The following is a 15,340-nucleotide window of genomic DNA, read 5'->3' as shown; positions in this document are numbered from 1 at the left end:
AAACACATAATCCAAACTAGTAATGAGACAAAACACATGGTCCAAATAAATATATCCTCATTTTTTATGACTTAATCTTCAAAATAGTTGATATTTCTTTTTTTTTTTTAGAGAACCGTTGATGTTTTTTTTAAGGTTGATTTTCTCATGCAAAACCGTAATTGATTAAAAAAAAGTATACGATGTAATATCCTCAAGAAATTTAAAAAAAAATTGCTAAAATAGTCATCCAAAAGAGAAATAATATTGTGATACAAATTCTTTTATAATTTTTGAAAAAGAATCATGACATTGAACTTTTATTTATGATTTGTATTTATTGAGATTGATTTCTCGAAATTCTGACCATTTTTTTAAGGCAAATGAACTTTCATTTAACCGGCATTTGAGTGTTTGATTTGTAACAATGAACGAATATTTCTATTTAGACCCTTTTCTATATAAATCCCTGGTAAACTTAAAAAAAAACCATTTTTATAAATAATTACAGTTTTATTTTTTCCACCTTTATAATTATCATTTGAAAATTTAAAATATTTTGGACACCCTTAATTAATTATTTTTCTTAAGAATAAAAACTTGATCACAGTCTCAATAGACAACGTATCTAGCCGCTAATTTAAGTAGTTGGGTGTTTGAATGTGTGTGAGGGAAAATGGATTTGTTATCCGTATTTTCACCAATTGACACGTGACATAAATTATGAGTGATTAAGACTCCATGGAAGATTTTTAAAATTCTACGGGAGCCAAGTTCAATTCTCTTCATCAAGCACCACTATGGAAGAAATGCTCCCTCCAAGGACATTACCTCCCGAGAACCTTGGTTGAAGAATAACGCTCCAATAACCCTCCATGATGTGATCAATTCCTCCAAGTATGGGTGCACACGAGTCGGATTTTTGGGTTTCAGGTGCATCAGGTCTGGGTTTTGCGGGTGGAGGAAAGTGGCACATAATTCGGTCCGAAATTTTCGAGTTTTGGGGTGATTTCGGGTTTCGGGTGGGATTGGTCAAAAAATGGGCTTTGGGCTGAAAATGGGCCTTAGTAAAAAAATTTCAAAAATATCATTTTTTACACTTTTTTTTTTCACATGTTTTTTAACTTTATTGTTAGTTTGTTAATGTTGATTTTTTACAAATTGGGCATTAGTTATTTTTTTTTTTTTTAAAGCATTAATTTTTTTTGATTTTTTTAATCATATTATGTTAAAAAATTAAGCATTAATTCTCCCATGTGTCCTTAATTTCAAAACTCGAACCCAACCCAAACCATGTCAGGTTCGGATCATATTTCACCCGAATTCGACGAGTTTTGCAAAAAAATCGGGTTTTTGGGTTTCGGGTTTGCGGATTTTTCGGGTCAAATGTTCACCCCTACCTCCAAGTGTACGATGACCCTTCTCCAGAGTAGGAGAACAATTGCCATGTGTCAAGCAGAGAGACCACAAACAACTTTCTGACACCTAACTACCACAAAAATCATGTTGTCGATCCCATACAAGCAAAAAAGATGATGTCTCATGATGCCGCTTGACATGGGAAAACGTGCAACTACCACTCTAACACTGTTAGGAGAGTTTTCCCCAATAAAGTAATGGTCTGAGACTCATCGTACTTGTTGACGCCGTTTTTCGTCAACAGTGAAATAAGAGCACGTAAACAATAATTAGTAATGGCCAATAAAATTATGATAATACAAACACGATTTTTTACGTGGTTCAGCAGTTAAATCTGCCTAGTCCACAAGTCTTTCTTATTAAGACTTAAGAATATCTCTGAAAATCCTTCAAGGATGAATTCTCCAGAGTTTTCCTTAAGCTCACAAAAGTTCGGTCCTTTACAATAGTGCATGACCTCTCTATTTATAGAGAAGATTGCAGAGTACTATCCCACATATTTTGGGTAGTTACTCTATATTTGCAAATAGATTAAATGGCACTAAATGCCTGCAATCCGATGTAAAAGGAAACGTCCCCTGAAGAGTAGGGGGCGTATAACTAATCAAATAATATCCCCTGATTGTAGGGGATTTTCAGCAATAAATGTAGATCGCGTCTCTTTATAGATGACTCATTAGGATATTCCAAGTTATTATCCCATATTATCAAGGCCATATTCTCCCAGGTTTCTTACTGGCTTTCGAGCCATAACACATCCCGAAGTCACATTGCTTCGAGCTCGTATGCGCATTAGGCTCGGATCCCCTGATCCGAGGTCATCCTCGAGAACAGATGGACCTCGGGGTCTACCTTTCGAGCTTGTAAGGATTTCGAGGCTACCATCTTCGAAGTCGTCTCGGCTTCGCCAACTCGATGTTTATATTTTGAATCATATTCCAGACCTTACGAGTTCATCCATTATGAACCCAGATTTCGAGATCACAATTTTCATGGCTCGAAATCTGGGTATAACAGTACTGGACCCACACGAGATACACAGGGACCCACGAGCTTAGTAAATGCATAATATGCTTATTTATGTAATAACAAGCCTCATTAAGGGATGAATAATTGTAATCAACTTCAATTAATGAGTCTAATCTTCTTAGCTGCCTATAAGTAGGGCTAGGACACACATTGTAAATGATTCGATTTCCATTTTTCAGAGTGAGCACATACACTGCCTAAAAACTAAGATAACTTAAGCTTTGCAAGTTCTTCATTATCGTAAATACAATTGACTCATGGACTAGGATTAATCAATAATCTGAACCACATAAAATCTGGCGTTCTATTTTTTCTTCTTTAAGCTTTTATTTCATTTAGGCAATAGACGAAAAAGTCAGTCAACAAGGTTCAAATCCTCATTGTATTTATAAAAAAATAGACAACATAACTAATTTACTAATCGTTCTTGTAACATAATTGATATTAAATAAGATTTTTTAATTTCAATTTTGAAAAACTCTTATGTGAAGAGAGATTGAATATTTTTAAATCCAAATGCTTAATGATCGATCATTTTAGAAAATAGGAGTGAAATAAAATATAGATTAAAAAGTAAAAGTTATAATAAAATAAATAAACAAATATTATTGTTGATTGAATTTTTCGTCAGCTACTAAATTAAAAGAAACACTTAAAGAAGAAGAATAAGAACATCAGATTTTACTTGGTTCATGTTATTAATTCATCTTAGTTCACGAGTCACTTGTATTTAGAATGAAGAAGAACTTGCAAAACTAAACTTGCACAATTGTAATAAAGTGACTTGTGCTATGTGGAAAGTAGCTGCAGCAATGCTCTGAGAAAAAATTATTGAGTATTTGGTAAATTACAGATTTTAAAATGTTGTAAGTTAGATAAGTTACATGAGAGTGTTTGGTAAACAATATATGATTAAAATATTAAAAGACCAAAATAAATATCATATATATTTTATTAAAACAATTTCACATATACTAAACATACTCAATAGAACTCAATATACATATTGTATTTTTTTAAACATGTTAAAATTATATATTTTTTCTAAAACATGAAATTGACATGTGTTTGATAAATATTTTTTTTTTGAAGAAAATAAAAAATATTCTAGATTTAAATATTATTTATTTTATTATCATATTAATTTATTTTACATATTTTTATTTTGAATAGTACATAATAATAAAGTTTACTTTGTTAGATAAAAAAAATACATTTACAGGAATATTTTTTCTTTCAAAAAATCGCTTTTAGAAAAAGCTAAAGATTGAGTTGTGCTAACTATTAATTGTATATTCTTCATAAATTATTCAATAAAGTGCTTTATGAATTTTAATTTTTACTAAACACTTTTACTATACAATTATTATTTTTCAGAAATAAGCTTTTTGAAAGTTCCATGTCTCTTTGAGGAGAATGTTCTTTAAGTAAAGTGGAAACCAAACCAACCATACCGTTAGAGTATTAATTTGTAATCCTCCTATAAATCTTTCTTGCCAAATAGAAGATTACATGGGTATTGTACTTGCAGTATGGGCTTTTCGGTGGAAAGACTTATTAGTTGTATCATATGTGTCTTTGGGATTATATTTGACAATTTGAGTATGTTTGAATGTGATTCCGCAATTGTTGTCTCTTACTTATCCAAATCTATTGCTTTGTCCATTATTGGTCCAATTATTACACTGTCATAGGTCGTTCTTGTCATTGTCTCCCTATTTCGTGTTCTACTAATAGTGAATCGTACACTATGGAGATTGTTATATTTTCCTTAAAAATATATATGATGTGAGATTGTTTGTAATATATATCATTATTAAAATATTATAATAAATTACTAACAATTAATATGTGCTGCTCAGCATAAATATTCCAACTAAACATAAAACGCCTATTCATATAATTCATACACAAGTTATTATTAAAGGAAAAAATATATAAGTTGGAGAACCTCTAACATGTCACATAATTTTAGTGTGGCATAGTAATTTTCACACTCATCAATAAGTTACATTGAATTTTCAACACGTTTTTACAAAATTAAAAATTATGAATAATTTAATGAATCAATAATATGACTCTAGACTTCTAATATCACCTCTCACGTTCAATATTCTATTTAGATCTTGTTTTTTTACTTCCTAAATTATCTAATTTATAAAAAAAAAACTTATAAAAAAATTATTATAATAACAATAAATACCGTCACATAAAAAAATTAAATTGATAATTCATTCTCGTAGGAGAGCTAAGAGCATGCAAGAGGCTATTAGTTCAACAGTAGCAGTTTTCTACAAGTTACTGTGTTTGTTATTTTTGTGTTGTAAAATCAAGTGGTGATACATTGGCTGGCAATTGAGCTTGTTAAAGAAAATTTCTCAACTTGCACTTGGGGCTTCTGACCCATTCTTGCATCATGTGGTCTCTGATTGTTTTCTTTTTCTTTTTCCTCATAGAATTTTGGTACTGGTATTGGTATTGATAATGATAATAACAATAATTGAGCCTTAGTGAAATGCATGGTAATGTACTAATGTTAGAGATAGATTGCATGCAGGAGACATAAGATACATATATAAGCCAAAAAGGTAGACCCGGTTAAGGCAGATGGGGCTGGGCTTAAAAGGGGTCCCATAGTTGTTTCTCTGCATGAGAGAGAGAGAGAGGACACTGCAATAAATACCATGCACCTATAATATTTATATGGACACATAACTGTTCTTAATTCAATGGACATACATGGACAGCTGTTGTTTCATAATGGATGGCCTCCTCTTCAATATTTATTTTACTATTATTATTATGGGAGTGTTTTTTTGTCCAACTCCCAAATTTGTTTCATATATTATTATTATTATTGATGTTGCTATTGGAGTTACATGAATTTTAAGTTTAAACCCTTTTCAGACCTTATTATATATTACTGTTGGAGTTATCAATAAAGTTATGTCTAGATCACCCATAATAATAATAATAATTATAACTACTTTCCTTCTCTCAAAGTGATATCTCACCTAAAACAAGGATTGGTTAATGCTTATTTATCAGAAACATGGTGAAGAAATATATATGTATATATACATATCCTCTGATGAAATTTTGTTGGTATTCTAAATTGAATATTACCATATAATAGAATGGTATTGTTTTTATTAATTGTTTTAGGAAGGCCATCAATTTTAAGACTATATATAAATATAAAAAAAAAATTGCTTAGATTTTTTGTCTTGCTTGTAAATATGCTTTGAATTTTCCAACCTATCAAATCAAATGTATACCTTTCCCCAAATAGTTAAATTGTGTGAATTTATAGACATTTCCCGGAATGATGAACCCCGAAATTTCATTAAATTATAAACATATTTACATCATCAAATTTTAATAAAATAAATTTTTTTATTTTAATTAAAAAAATTACGTTATTTTATTTGAGTAAGTGCATTTTTTTATATATATTTTTCCCCTTTTCCAATTTAGTTTATTAGGAGGGTAGATTTGATTTTTATTACAAACTTAGAAATATATTTTTTTCTTAAAAATACATAAGAATATATTCTATAAGTTTATTTTTGAAAATTTTAAAAACAAGTTGGGTTATTTAATTAGTGATAATTTTGCATTTAAATTAAATGTAAAATGACAAATCCAAAATATAAATAAAATACGTACAATATTTAATTCAAACAAAGGAATATCTGCCCCATCACTTTAATTATTAATATTTATAAATTAACGTTAACAAAAAAAGTAAGTAAAGTTTAGAGATTTAGATAAGTCGTGATCAATCCTAATATATTCAATTCATATTGATACGTAAATAATAAATATTTGGATTGTAGCATTGATTAGGGTGAGAGCGAGATGAACGGCTATGATGACACCTAAACAGTTGCTTATGAAGTGAGGCAGTGAGCTGAGCTGAGCTGATAAAGCAGTGGAAAAGCCAACGACTTTCAACAAGCAAATCAACCCCAGCTTTTCTCTACGGACACCAAGAAAAAAAGAAGCATATTTGTACTATAAACACGCCCCTATGCGAGCGTCATTACACGCGATCCTAGTAAGCATGTTGCTCACGTGTGAGTCACCATCATTACTCATGAGTTTCGTTAAATATGATTTCTTTGTTCTCTTAAAAAAAAAAAAATTGTTGTTATTTGTCATTTTTCACAACATATTTTATAATTAGTTAATTATACTTAATTATATAATTAGTTAATTATACTTAATTATACTTTATAATCTCTTCTATATAATAAGTGGGTAGATAATTGAAATTTTTAGTTTTAACTGTTTTTTATTTTTTAATGTTAACTTTAACAGAATATTCTTATATTTAACCGAATATTCTTATATTTAACTGTAGTTTGTAAATATTTAAATTTAAATAAAATAAAATAATTAATTAAAAAAATTAAAATAAGATATTTTACAATGATAATTATTTTTGAGATGTTTTACTATGATAATTATTTATAAATAATAAACAAATTAAAATATGATATTTTTAAGATATTTTACAATAATAATTATTTAAAAATAATAAATAATTAAACAAATTAAAATATGATATTTTTGAGATATTTTGCAATGATAATTATTTAAAAATAATAAAATTATATGTTTTATTACTTAAATAAAATTTAATTAAATTTAAACTCACTTATTAGAATAATATCATATTAAACATATAATATAATCTACTGTGAATTAGCAACATATTACTTTTTTAAAAAAACTAGCAAGGAACTTAAATTTAAAATCCACGTATAATATTGAATATTACATTAAACATATAATATATAATCTATTGTTGTCACTCCCAAATTCAAAAACTAGAACAAACATAAACTTAAACAAAAATAAATAAATTATTTAATTAAAATAGTATAATTATTTCAAAATTTATATGACATTAATATATATTTAATAAAAATAATTAATAAATTCTATAAATAAAACTAAGCAAGCATGCATATTGTACGTTATTTGTATCTAGTAAAATAAAATGTGAGTCTCGATATTAGATTGCACTTATATATTATTTCTTTGTGATATTGGACAAAAATAATGACCCTTAACAATTCTAAAAAAAAAAGTCACATAACATGTAATTTTAACTAATAGATAACATCTTGAATAAATATAGTTGATTAAAAAAATATTATATTAATGAGTGTTAATTAATAATACGATTAATCTTTTAAGATATTAATTATATCTTAAATATGTTCTTATGGTAAAACAATCAAAATAATAATACATTTATCTAGAATAAAATTAAAATGGAAGAGATATCTACAACTATTGCAATTTTACGGCATAAAAATATCATAAAAAAATCCAAGTGAATAAGTATTATTAGGAAATTTTTGGGGAAACTTTGACCCATGTTAACAATAATTTTAAAAAATATATTAAAAATTAAACATAAAGGCATATTTGAAAGGTTATTAAATAGCTACTAATTTACTAAAGTACCCTCAAATGTGTATTAATCCTAGTATTATATTTTATTTTCACCACTTTACCCCTATTTTCATATCCATTGTAATTTCTTCCAAGGAGAGAAATATATTATGTGGTACTAACATAATAATTTTGATACTACAAAAGTATATGTGACTCCTAATATTTTGTCCATCTAGTTACCCTACTTTAATTTAATTTTAAAAAATAATTTCTGTACCAGCACATCAGTGGTTATCTATTGTAATTAAAGTTGTTATTCCTTAACATCTTTTTATCGTGCCTTAACATTTGGTATTATTAATCATGTGGAAAAATAATAATTGTTATCATTAATGTACTGAATTATACATTGTGACAACTTTATCAATTAATGATAATTCATAACATTCTACTAAGGTCTTAACTCCCTTTAAAAAGGTTAAAATATGCCTAAAAGTGTATCATAATGTCTATTGCGATTATATATGTACGTCGCACAATATCAAAAGACTCATAATATCATCTGGTTTCTATAAAGTCACATTAATATGCTTCAATTAATTTCAGGAGTAAAATTGCTTCTCTTTTTTATTTTAGTTTTTATTTGGATGAACATGATGACTTTAATAATATTATGGTTATTCGCTCAAGTTTTTTCTTTACTATTATCATGCCATGCTATGAAGAAAAAAATCCTAATCTTATATAATAATTGCTTCACATGTGCTAATAGTATTAGTTCAAAGTTAATCTATTATATCATGACCATTGTTATATCCAAATAAAAAGACTATTTCCCAAACCAACTAAATATGTTAATTTGTGAGCCCTACTACAATAACAATAGTGTCACGTAACATTGCTATAAATTCTCTTAAAAAAAAAGGCAGATTTGCATTTTTTTTTTCTTCCCAAATAAATTAAATTTGGCCTTATAGTAAGTTTTTTTTTAAAGACAAATATCATTATAAAAATAGAGCGCGTGGAATATATTTCAATTGAGAGGAATGTCTAATACGCATTGGGTTTGAGAAGTCACAAGCTTCTCTCTCTCTCTCCACTGAAAGCTCCACAAGCACACTATAAATATTTTTTATTTATTTCTATTACAATTTTATTAATTTTTTTTTTTCATTTCTTTTACTCTCTGAAACTTACTCTACGTGTCTCTCAAATCCCTTCTCCCTAGATCCATGTCTTCCTTCTTCAAGACTCGGATCAGTATCTAGGGTTTTCAAAATCTTTCTACGCACATTTTTTTTCTTCTTTTTGTAGCTTTACTTCTTCGACGGACCAGTGCATTTACTGCTCAAGAAGAGCCGTTATCAAGGTACTGTTTAATGAAGATTTATTATGTTTATTAATGAAGATTTTTGCATTTTGGTTTCGCAATTTAGGGTTTTACCTGGTATGGAGGACTGCGTTTAGTTCTTTACCCGTCCAGAATTGAGGTTATGCTGGAGAACTAGCATTTTGGGAAGTTGTGTCATGACTCTCACTTTATTGTCTGAAGATTTTGAAGATTCTTGGTTCTGGGTTGGTGAAATATGAGGTTATTTTTGCTTCTTGCTAAATAGCATTGTTCGGTTGGAAATGAGTTTCGTTTGAAGTATTTATCTCTGTGGTTGACGGGATATGCTTGTGGGATGAGTTGAATTCTGGGTTTTAGTTGGACAAGTTTTGCTCTGTATCTTTTGCAAATGTTGTCATGGGGTTTTGGAATTCAGTTCAGGGATTACGTGTATGAAAGAACAGAAATACTGTGTTGTAATGTGTAAGAGTTGAGGGTAGGTGAATATTGGTTCTAAAGGAGGAGAGTCTTCCTGGGGTTGGTCTTGGTGCGTGATGGGTTGCATCTGTTGCAAGCCCTCTGCTATTGATGATAGCAAGGAGAGCCCCAGAGAGCGGTTATCAAGCAAGGCGTCATCTGATTTGCGTGCTGCTAGGGTAGCTTCGTCAAGGAGAGAGGAAGCATATCGAGCCAAAGATCGATACGACAGTAATAATGGAAGAGCGATGTTGATTGATAAACAAATAAATGGGCCTGTTCGATTACATGGGGAGAATAATGAGAGAAAGAGAGAGAAGATGGAATATTTGGTTGCTCAACATCCAGGCACAGGTAGCATTATTAAGGCTTCTGAAGGGGAGCAAATTGCAGCTGGGTGGCCATCTTGGCTAGTTGCAGTGGCTGGGGAGGCTATCAGGGGATGGGTGCCACGCCGTGCAGACTCATTTGAGAAGCTGGATAAAGTATGTCCCTTCACATTAAGCTGTATAGAGTTGCTATTGTGGTGGTTTAGAGTCCCTATTTTTTTTTAATTATTATCAGTATTATCGATGAACAATACAAGAATACGTGGAAATTGTAATACTTTAAAATGATTTTTCCTTGCCTCTGTTAGGCAACCATCTAACTTCCTCCATTACTTAAATTTATCCTGAATAGAGAGAGGGAATTTCCTGCTACCAGTTAATTGATGTTTACAAAAAAACTGGCAGTTATTTATTTTTATACAGTCAATATGATGCTTAACATCCTTAAATTGATCAGGGACTGATCTAGTGTTGTGTGTTGACTTGGTCTTAAGCATGGTATTCTTTGTTTTGTAACCTAGGTATGCAGTCTTTAATGGTGGCTCACTTTTGTTATGTGATTATATCTGTTTATGCAGATTGGCCAGGGAACTTATAGTAATGTCTATAGGGCTCGTGATCTTGATCAAAAGAAAATTGTTGCTTTGAAGAAAGTGAGGTTTGACAACCTGGAGCCTGAGAGTGTTCGGTTTATGGCGAGGGAAATTCATATTCTACGTAGGCTTGATCATCCAAATGTAATAAAACTAGAAGGTCTAGTTACATCAAGGATGTCTTGCAGTTTGTACCTTGTATTTGAGTACATGGAACATGACCTAGCAGGTCTTGCTTCACACCCTGGTCTGAAGTTCACTGAAGCTCAGGTATATATGCATAGAATGTTATGTTTTGTATTTACTACAGTAGGTGGTCATATTTTTGTTCCGGCTGCATATCTTTACGAACATAAGCGTGAGGAGTTGAATTTTTATTTTTATTTTCCTGATATGACATTCTTGTACTTTTAATTTTTCTATGTTATTTAGCTTGGAACTCAAGGCATTTAGGTACAGTGGCTATTATATATGGGTTGCCTTTGCTGAGGTTCAGTTCATTCATTTGCAGGTTAAATGTTACATGCAGCAACTTTTATGTGGACTCGATCATTGTCACGGTCGTGGGGTTCTGCATCGTGACATCAAGGGTTCCAATCTTCTTATTGATAACAATGGAATATTAAAAATTGCGGACTTTGGTCTGGCAAGTTTTTTTGACCCCCATCAAAATCAGCCTTTAACAAGCCGTGTTGTAACTCTTTGGTATCGTCCACCTGAGCTCTTACTTGGTGCCACATACTATGGGACTGCTGTAGATTTATGGAGTACAGGTTGCATACTTGCTGAATTATATGCTGGCAAACCTATTATGCCTGGAAGAACAGAGGTACTAAAGTTTGTTTTCATTTTAAATTGTAGCATTTTACCAATTGTCTATATTGTCTTTGAATTGCAATTATTTGTTCTTCTGAAATTTTATCTGTTTGCAAATTGTAAATATGGACATCCAGATAAGTGCTTCAGCAAGAAATTATTATCGTAGAATATGATTTCTTTGACTGTTAAAATACACATTCTCTCTCTCTCTCTCTCACACACACACACACACACACACATATGCATTTATAGTTATTATGGAAATTTAATGGAGGACTGTAAGATGAACTTTCTGTCCGAATTTCTGTCGTAGGTTGGGACATATTCTTAACAGAATTAAGGAGTTATTAAAGTGTTTTTTGTCAAGAATATAATATTATGCTATGTACTGATTTGCTTGAGGGGAATATTCTTGGCTAATGTCTTTAATAATTATAAAATGTTGACATGCAGCTGCACTGGTTTTTGCTTAAATTTTCTGTTCATTTTTTTCTGGATAAGGTTCTTGTATATATGCCTATAAATCATGCACAGAAACAAATGAGTCTAAAATCTGTTGCCTGCATTGTAATACTCAATCCAGAAATTTTGACAAACTCTTTTAGGGTTTTGCATGTTATAGGATCAGTTTGGTTTCTTAGGTCTTTGTGGCTTTCTTGCATTCCTTATAGGTGGAGCAGTTGCATAAAATTTTCAAGCTTTGTGGCTCTCCTTCTGAAGATTACTGGAGAAAATCAAAGTTGCCTCATGCAACAATATTTAAGCCCCAGCAACCATATAGACGCTGTGTTGCAGATACCTTTAAGGAGTTCCCTGCACCGGCTTTAGCACTTATGGAGACCCTGCTTTCCATAGATCCAGCTGATCGTGGATCTGCGGCTTCTGCTCTCAAGAGTGAGGTATAGATCTCTCATTTTGTGAAGTGAACCAATAAACAAAATGGATGGTTAGGTCTTTTTGGTGTTGTTAGTACTTTAATGTGATTGTTAAAACATAAACTTGTTACTAAGTCCACAAACCTAACTTTGTCTTCTATTCTGACAATTCAATTGGTGTTTTATATTCTAGTTCTTTACAGTGAAACCTCTTCCATGTGATCCTTCAATCTTGCCGAAGTATCCTCCTAGTAAAGAATTTGATGCAAAAGTACGGGATGAAGAAGCTAGAAGGTGTGTAATAATTTAAAAGGATTTTCTTCTTTCTGGAAAACTGATCAATCATTTTATTTTTGCTTTATAGTAGTTATAAGTCACCTCACAGCATCACATAATCTCGTATTAGCTAGCTTTAAAATGAGGTACTTATGATTTCGGTGTGTGTGTGTGTGTGAGATACTTTATCGTTCAACTAATTAGTATTTCAAATTTTAATGTCACTTGGAGAGATTGTGCATGTTTTCATTTAAATTATCAGATAGGAGTAGTGTGTAAAGATTATTTTAGTTAGTGGTTTTCTGACGACATTATTGAGTTTTATTTGACTTGTTTTGAATTAAGTTTTTTTTTTTGTCTTAAATTAATTAAGGTAGTAGAAATGCTGTGAACGGATTTTCATGTCATATGTTTGTTTGTGTTTGTTCTGACAATCCTTTTTTGGCTTGGACTAAAAAAGACAAGGAGCAGTAGGAAGCAAGGGCCAGAGAATTGATCCTGAGAGGAGAACAAGAGAGTCCCGAGCCATCCCTGCACCTGATGCCAATGCCGAATTGGTTATGTCAATGCAGGTATTATGTGAAGAATATCCTATGGTCAGACATTCATCTGATTCTGATGCCACTATGAACTATAGAAATTCTTGATGTCATATGATTTTTAGATCATTCATTTGGAACTGTTGAATTTAGGACATTAAATTATTGCGTCTAATGTTTTTTTTTTCAATTTTTTTATGCTTTAATCTTTTCTTTCTTTCGCCGAATTTTTCCATCTGTACCTTTTATTCTTGGCTTGCGTAAATGCTGTTATTTTAAATTCATCTGCCTTGTAAATGAAAGTATTAAGTGTGGCATTTGTATTACAGAAAAGGTGTCAATCCAATTCGAAGAGCCGGAGTGAGAAGTTCAACCCTCATCCTGAAGAAGTTGCTTCTGGTTTTCCAATTGATCCACCTAGACCATCGCAAGTAAGCACTGACCAGCAGAGCTTTAATCACAAGAGAGCATCACACTCTGGGCCATTGACTCATCGGGCTGCATGGGCAAAGACTTCTAAGAACACAGATGAGGCTCCAAAGGTTTCAGTTGGGGGTGACTTGTCAACAATGTCAGGTTTAGTGGCAGCAAGGAGGAGTTTGCTTGCTGAAGACCACCGAGATAGATCTAGTTCTTCACATCCTGAAGTTTCAAAAGTGATGGGAAGGTTTCCAGGTTCGTTCAAGGAGGGCTCAGATTCCTCACTGCAAGATCAAAAGCCTCACATACAGGCTGTAGGTCCTAATATAAAAGAAGATGGAAGACATAGCAGTAAAGATCCTATTCTTGTAAGTAGCTTGACTGTAGCCTCATTCATCAAATTCCATAATGATCTTCTGCTTATTATTGTGAGTTCGTTTGGTTATAGTATATGGAACTAGCATCTTCACAATTAAAAATGCTAAAGCAATCTAGTTAGTGGTCTAGTTTAAGAAGATATATTATCGCTAAAACTAATAGAATTTTTTTTTCAGTTTTTTTGGTTGTCTTCTTGATGCTGGATGTATGATTCTTGTTTTATATTTGCTATAGATTGGCTATGGAGCAAAAGGTCATAAAATTCATTACTCGGGTCCATTGCTGGTCCCTTCCAGTAATATGGATCAGATGCTCAAGGACCATGATCGCCAGGTCCAAGAAGCTGTTAGACGAGCGCGCATTGACAAGGCAAAGGTCAGAAAAGTCCAGGTTGAAGGGAACCAAGTATCAAGCAATTCATTGTATGTTTCTGGTCGATGAGCCAGTTGTTGTAGAAAGACAGATGCCAGACAGACGAAGCAAAGATCATTAGGAAAATAATTTGGTGGGCGATTTTTTTCCTTGTGAAATTATAGTTAGTCATTGGTTGGGGGTTGTTCTTTTTTTTTTTTTTTTCTCTTTGTATAGGGGCTTATTCTAGAGGATAGTTGGTGGCCTTCGTTAGGTAAAAAAGTATCTCTCTCCTTCTCCTCCCACTTGTAGTTTGTTATTTCCAAGATGTGGCCCATTATTCTTGTAGAGCCTTTTTATTATTAGCCAAGAGCTATAGAATATGTGGGAAATATTACGCTTTCTTTTTTGTAATGAGAAGAGTAAGCAGGTATTATTGCACTCCTCTTCCCCAAAGCGTGCACTTTGTCTTTCTCCATTTGTCTTTAACTTGTCCCAGAATGATTTTACAGTTATACTGATAGTGACCAACGTACTGTGAACCCCAATTAAGCCTAGCCTCTCATACGGATTTTCGACCAACCTTATCCTGTTTTTTTTTGGGAACGGCTGACACCGGTGCTGGTTAAACCTAAAACGAGTGGTGAGTTGGGTAAAAGTATTCAACAATTCAGGCCCAAACGAAGTTGGTAAACTTTTCAATTCTTGCACTGGACCCAAATTAATGGGTAGTAGAAATGCACATGCTTCGTATAACTTGCTATTTTGCTTTGTAAATTCGTAAAATCATATGTAGAGACAGGGTTGAGTAAAATATAAGTGGCCAAGAATGAAACACTGAATGTGGCAAGTGGGACATATATGTCTACCGCATTTAATTCACAAATAAGTTCTACTGTGTTTCACAAATAATAATAAATAAATAATCATATATATTGTCCACTTATATAATCAAATAACTCTTAAAAAGACTTAAATAACTTTTCTAAAAAAAAAAGACTTAAATAACTGTGTAGACTTTAGCATATATGAGACAGATATACAAATTTAATTTTAACTGGATGATATTTGGAGGCAATGATGAGTTCTGGTCAGGAATGAGGACTGTTTATCA

At 31.5% G+C, this 15,340-nt stretch overlaps 1 protein-coding gene across 1 annotated transcript; it reads left to right on the top strand.

Annotated features, from left to right (window-relative positions):
* The first annotated feature begins 8,937 nt into the window (after positions 1-8,937).
* On the top strand, positions 8,938-14,667 carry LOC133796783 (probable serine/threonine-protein kinase At1g54610). The gene is made up of 8 exons (XM_062234441.1): positions 8,938-10,131; positions 10,554-10,838; positions 11,080-11,397; positions 12,059-12,286; positions 12,456-12,556; positions 12,999-13,110; positions 13,407-13,865; positions 14,110-14,667. Exons 1-8 carry the CDS (start codon positions 9,724-9,726, stop codon positions 14,314-14,316), a joined length of 2,118 nt encoding a protein of 705 aa, XP_062090425.1. The 5' UTR covers positions 8,938-9,723; the 3' UTR covers positions 14,317-14,667.
* Positions 14,668-15,340: the final 673 nt, after the last annotated feature.

Source organism: Humulus lupulus, chromosome 8 (genome assembly GCF_963169125.1).
Source record: "Humulus lupulus chromosome 8, drHumLupu1.1, whole genome shotgun sequence".
In the NCBI taxonomy this organism is placed as follows: domain Eukaryota; kingdom Viridiplantae; phylum Streptophyta; class Magnoliopsida; order Rosales; family Cannabaceae; genus Humulus; species Humulus lupulus.
This window is presented reverse-complemented; position numbering and strand designations above follow the sequence as displayed.

Coding starts and splice junctions, on each gene's coding strand:
- LOC133796783 (XM_062234441.1), top strand. CDS start 9,724: ATGGGTTGCATCTGTTGCAAGCCCTCTGCTATTGATGATAGCAAGGAG. Junction 10,132..10,553: donor CATTTGAGAAGCTGGATAAA/GTATGTCCCTTC, acceptor CTGTTTATGCAG/ATTGGCCAGGGAACTTATAG. Junction 10,839..11,079: donor TGAAGTTCACTGAAGCTCAG/GTATATATGCAT, acceptor ATTCATTTGCAG/GTTAAATGTTACATGCAGCA.